This window comes from Cariama cristata, unplaced genomic scaffold (assembly GCF_000690535.1).
Source record: "Cariama cristata isolate BGI_N322 unplaced genomic scaffold, ASM69053v1 scaffold19816, whole genome shotgun sequence".
Taxonomy (NCBI): domain Eukaryota; kingdom Metazoa; phylum Chordata; class Aves; order Cariamiformes; family Cariamidae; genus Cariama; species Cariama cristata.
The window spans coordinates 7,289-8,303 of NW_009620582.1; the positions used below are offsets into that span (position 1 = coordinate 7,289).

The following is a 1,015-nucleotide window of genomic DNA, read 5'->3' on the forward strand; positions in this document are numbered from 1 at the left end:
TCCCCCGCCAGAATGCGCCCGTGCCCGCACCCTGCCTGTGGGTTTCCCTAGAAGGTCTCGTTGCCAAGGCAGGGGAGGAGAGGCACCGGCCTGTGTCCCTGTGGAGGAGTCTTCGCTGCTGAGCGTTTCATTAGCAGCTGCTTGTGGAAAACAGCATGAGAGCACTAATGATGTGAAGTGGAGCCCGTGGTGCCGGCAGGGAAGCATGGAGGAGGCTGGGGATGGGGGGAACAGCTGCTGCCTCTGCAGAGCACGGAGGAACCAGTGCTCGCTAAGAGCTGCAGGGAGGAGGGAAGGTAGCTGTGCTGGGAACACCGTGTTTGGGACCACGGAGGAGGGACAGGGCTGTGCTAACTGCTCCCTCTCTCCCCCAGGTTCGGACATCGAAGGGAAACGTCAAATGAAAGTGAGCAACAAACACCGCGTCTTCTTGCCCCCCGAGCTCCTGCTCTCAGACTACCTGGGGCAGATGAGCTGATACCCCCAAGGGACGCCCTGCCCCTCGCTTGGTGTGCTGAAGGCTTCCTTCCTCTGCTCCTGGCCTCTCCCAGACCCGCTGTCCCCTCGGCTCTGGCCTGCTGCCCACCTCTCCCCTTGCCCAAGCGGGACGCAGTGTGGACCAGCCCCCTCCTCACACCACCCTTGAGGAGCTCATCCCTTCCCCTCCTCCAAGAGCAGAGGCGGGGGGCTCACGGCTGCGCCCGGCCGGCTTGCGGGGCAGCGTGGCCCTGACAGATACGGCCGCGCTCCGGCTGTGAGGCGTGGGCGAAGCAGGTGGCTATCTGCCGTGCTCGCCATGTTCCACGGGTTGCAGTGCTGCTCCCCAGCCAGAGCTGCTCTCCCTGGAACTCTGTGTGTGTGTGTGTCTATTTATAGCCCAGGTGCTTTTAAAAATAATCGGGCTGGGCCAAACCCACCTCTGGCACTGATGCTCGGGGGGTGATTTTGGTCCAGATTTTTCTGTGGTGAAACAGCTCCTCACGGCTGCTGAGCAAACACTGAGTGAGCGGAAGAG

At 62.1% G+C, this 1,015-nt stretch overlaps 1 protein-coding gene across 1 annotated transcript in view; it reads left to right on the plus strand.

Moving 5' to 3' along the window:
• R3HDM4 (R3H domain containing 4) overlaps positions 1-546 on the plus strand; it is a 4,915-nt gene extending 4,369 nt beyond the window's left edge. Inside the window, exon 7 of the mRNA XM_009701666.1 lies at positions 375-546. Coding sequence (XP_009699968.1) covers positions 375-478 — 104 coding nt within the window. The 3' untranslated portion in view covers positions 479-546. The remainder of the gene's footprint in view (positions 1-374) is intronic.
• Positions 547-1,015: the final 469 nt, after the last annotated feature.